The 4,162-nt window shown below is 40.3% G+C and overlaps 1 protein-coding gene across 1 annotated transcript; it reads left to right on the top strand.

The window, feature by feature from the left end:
- Window positions 1-289: 289 nt before the first annotated feature.
- Window positions 290-772, top strand: LOC141818277 (uncharacterized). Its single transcript, XM_074705798.1, has one exon. It carries the CDS (start codon window positions 290-292, stop codon window positions 770-772), a length of 483 nt encoding a protein of 160 aa, XP_074561899.1.
- Window positions 773-4,162: the final 3,390 nt, after the last annotated feature.

The following is a 4,162-nucleotide window of genomic DNA, read 5'->3' as shown; positions in this document are numbered from 1 at the left end:
CCAGATGAGGTTTTACCATTGTGAGCCTGACGAAGCCCCCCCCAAAGCTTGGAAGACATAAGGATGCTCATTGAGGAGGCAAGACATATTTCTGCTAGTTTAAATTAGCAGAAAAGTTCAAGTATGAACTTTTGTTTACTTGTTGCCATTGAGTAAGTGTTTTTTTTTGTACAAATAAAAGATTTTTTAACAGTGCAATTTTATATTAGGGCCCAAAAATTTTAATTTCACCCAGGGCCCTTGTACACTCAGGACCGGCTCTGCCGGGGCCAAGGACGCCGGCGATGTGATGTACCCGAAGTCGCCGGTCCTCGAGCTCGATCTTCTAGGCGCGCTCGGAGTGACCAAGGCCGAGGCCGTCTCGCCAGAACCCGCGCCGAGAGTGTTCACGTGTAACTACTGCCCGAGGACGTTCTACAGTTCGCAGGCTCTCGGTGGCCATCAGAACGCTCACAAGCGCGAGCGCAACCTCGCCAAGGGAGGAGCCGCCGAGGAATTTCTGCCGTACACTGGACGGAGACTCGACGTACAGGTGCGCTCCGTGATCCACAAGCCGTACCTCGGGGCTCCGACCGCGTCCGCCGCTGCCGGTGGGCTGTTCTACAGGCGCCAGAACGGATGTTTGCGGTTCTACGCTGCCACGTGGAGAGCACCGCCGGCACTTCCGGCGGCGGCTGCTAAGCTCGAGGAGGAGTCTATTGGGAGGCAATGGACTGGGGAGGGGGAGGACATTCGAACGCGAAGCAAGAAGAGTTGTCCAACATTGATTTGACGCTTAGACTTTAGACTCGTCGTTGGCTCTTGAATTGTGTATGCTTTTCTAATGGCTCTCGTTGTAATTTCTGGCTATTTTTACTGAATTAAATATGATTTATGATTTACGAGCAGCAGAAAAAATTTCTATCTATCATTTTAGGCTATACGAGTGTGTCTAATAATAATGTATTAGTAATCCAAAGTATATCTGTACGTGGTGTTATCCGAGGCAACTATATATATATTTCTACTTCATACTTCATGTTTAGCGTCGAGAGAGATCAATTTAGCATCTCTATCGGCACGCATGTTGACAGTTGGAGTTCATGGAAACATAATTCAGCTCTTTTTTCCATTTCTCCCTCATTTTTGTAAGTCATGTCAAACTATTCATTCAATACCGTGGTTGATTTGATTATTTCTTTAATAAATATTTATCATAATCGGTTGACTTGGTGATAAGTTTTTGTTTTTCACAATTATACTGGCAAAGTCAAATAGTAAGAAACCTAGCATATTTGGTTTACTAGTGTTATTTTATTTTTCTTTGTTATTATGATTTAAGCAATTAATTTTCTTTGTGATCTGTAATATCTGCATCATGGTCTGTCTAATTTTCATTCTTGCATTTTAAATTTTTTTTACTGTAATCATTAATTTCATATGATTGATCCTTTGATTGCACTGATACATGCAGTACAAGTAATAAACTTTCTAAAGATGTTAATCTTGAAGACACAAAAAGAAAGACAACATTCAACTTTAAATGATGCTCTTCTTTCATCTATTTGATGAGAATGATGATACAGGCCCTAAACACCATCTCGAATCTTGCAGAAACAATTGAACATAAATGATAATCCAACATTTGACAATCCCCGCCGAGTGCTCGAAGACAAATTAATAGAAAATGAGACAACTCAATGATCTCCTCAAACCTCATTTAACGATGCTTTAATTGAGTGGATGACAAGGTGCAAGTTCACGTAGTTGCTTTTCTGTGAAGTTGTTATGGTCATTGTTTATTATTATTTTATTTTGCTAGAGTTGATCATGGAGAAAACAATATTGTTATTTTCTGTTTGATCTTTTTACTTTAAAGATTATTTTTGTCATAATTTTATATATATAAAAGTTTGTCTTTCAATAAGAAATTAAATTTTTTATGATTTAGATATTAATTATTTATGATAAATTTGTGATATATATTTTAAATGTGGATTATAAATATGTAAATATAATCAAGGGATGATGATAAATTTTTTAAAATATTAATGACGACGTTAGCGCTCGAATTTACAATCGATCGGTAAATTTAACGATCGATTTTCAAATTCAGTCGTTAATTTTAATGACTGAATTCACAATCAGTCATTAATATTAACGACGGAACATGAAAATCGATTATTAATTTGTAACATTTTCAGTGACTCCTTTAACATTCGGTGGCTAATTAACGATCGAATTAAAACTCAGTCGCTAAAATTAGAAATCGAATTCTAAATTGATCGCTAATTTTAGTGACCGAATCTGATTCCAATGGTGAAATTTAGTGATAGAAACTAAATTCGATCGTTAAATTTAGCGATCGAAATCTCATTCAATCGCTAACATTAATGACTGAATTTGGATTTGGTCAATAATTTTAGTGACTGATTTTGAATTCGGTTATTAATTAATGATCGAATTCGATATCGATCGTTAAATTGAATTACGATAAAAAATTTTCTATTTTTTTTATCGTTAATAGAATTTAATGACCAATTAATAATTAAAAATTTGATCGTTAAATATAATTAATTTTTTAGTGTAAAATTCTTATGGATTATGGAAGGGTTGCAGTGCTATTGCAAATGCAGATGATGTAGTCTAATCCTCTATTCAGTAGCATTAGTTGTGGCAAAAACATATTTTTTACAAGTAGATATATATTTTTGGTAAGTGATCATTGGACTCCACGCAATAACAATAGCAAACCTTGCTATAGAAACCGTATCCAACCACTTAGAGCATCCGCAACGCGCTGTTAATCGGGCGTTAATAGCAGATGTGGAGGAGCGAAGGAAGGACGTGGAAGAGTGAGGGAGGAGTGAGAGAGGAGTGAGGTATTGAACGCGTTAATAGGTGCCCGTACTTTTTATTTTTATTTTTTTAATGTTAACGCATTCGTAGAGGCAGCATAGTGTGAGTGGTGGTCGACCACTGGTCGACTACCATATGGTGATCGACCATGTTGTCGATCACCATGGGTGCAGATTGCGAGTGGTGGTCGACCACTGGTCAACCACCATATGGTGATCGACCACTGGTCGACCACCACTTAACTACGTGTTAAGTGGACCCAATCGACCACTGGTTAAAGGCGTTATAACGTCACGAGCGTTACGGATGCTCTTAGAGTTAAGAATGTTGTTCGAACAGAAATATAATTCTATTGTTAATAAGGGCTTTACTTTATGTTGGGTATTTTATCTTTTTTACAAACAATGTCCGAACTGTTAACCCGAGCCGGCGGAAACACTTAGGGGGCGTTTGGTTTGGAAAATGTTTTCCATTTTCTGTTTTCTATTTTCTATTTCTAATTTTCCATTTTCTGATCTAGTTTTCAGAAAACAGAAAATATGTTTGGTATGATATGTTGTTTTCTATTTTCTAGAACAGAAAACTGGAAAATGCGTTTGGTTCTCTCCCCCTCCACGATCGCCAATGTCTCCTCCTCCACCTGCACCATCGAGTTCGCCCCGACAGCGTCCAGTTCTCTCCCCCTTCAAGCATCAGGTCGATCGGCGGCACTCGTACCCACCCTCGTCGACACCCCCCCATCACTGCTCTATTCAGGCACAGCCCGAAGGGACTCGCCTTCGGCCGCCTCGGGATCCTGCTTGTTGCCGCCGTAAACCAGGCAGCGAAGCGAAGTCGAACTCCAGCGTGGTGTACGGCACCGCCGTGCCTTAGCGAGTCGAACTCCAGCACGCGCGCCAGGAACGACAGGGGTGCCCGTTCACCGCGATACCCTTGACCTAGAGGAAGTACCCCGGGTTCGTCGAGTGCCGCGGCAGGGGCGTTTATCGGACGAGCGCGGAGGCGTCGATCGCCAGCGGCGCCGGCAGGAAGTGGAATGGCCCATTTCTGAAGAACGCTGCAGGGGGAGGGCGAAGAAAACAATCGGAGAAGAGTCTCTATACCTAGCCCCACACCAGGCAGCGAAGCGAGCGCGTTTTCACGTTTTCTGATTCTCAACCCGCATTTTCCATTTTGTAGAAAACGATGTTTTATCGTTTTCCAATTTTCCAAAAAATGAGAATAAATTTTCTAAAAAATAAAAATGAAAACGACAACCAAACATCTTTTCTGTTTTCATTTTCTGAAAAATAGAAAATAAAAACGGAAAACACTCGTACCAAAC

The sequence above is a fragment of the Curcuma longa genome, unplaced genomic scaffold (assembly GCF_044706935.1).
Source record: "Curcuma longa cultivar G26 ecotype Majalengka, Jawa Barat unplaced genomic scaffold, ITB_CL_G26_1.1 contig_24060, whole genome shotgun sequence".
In the NCBI taxonomy this organism is placed as follows: domain Eukaryota; kingdom Viridiplantae; phylum Streptophyta; class Magnoliopsida; order Zingiberales; family Zingiberaceae; genus Curcuma; species Curcuma longa.
The sequence above is the reverse complement of the archived record's forward strand: the minus strand, read 5'-3'. Positions and strand labels throughout refer to the sequence as shown.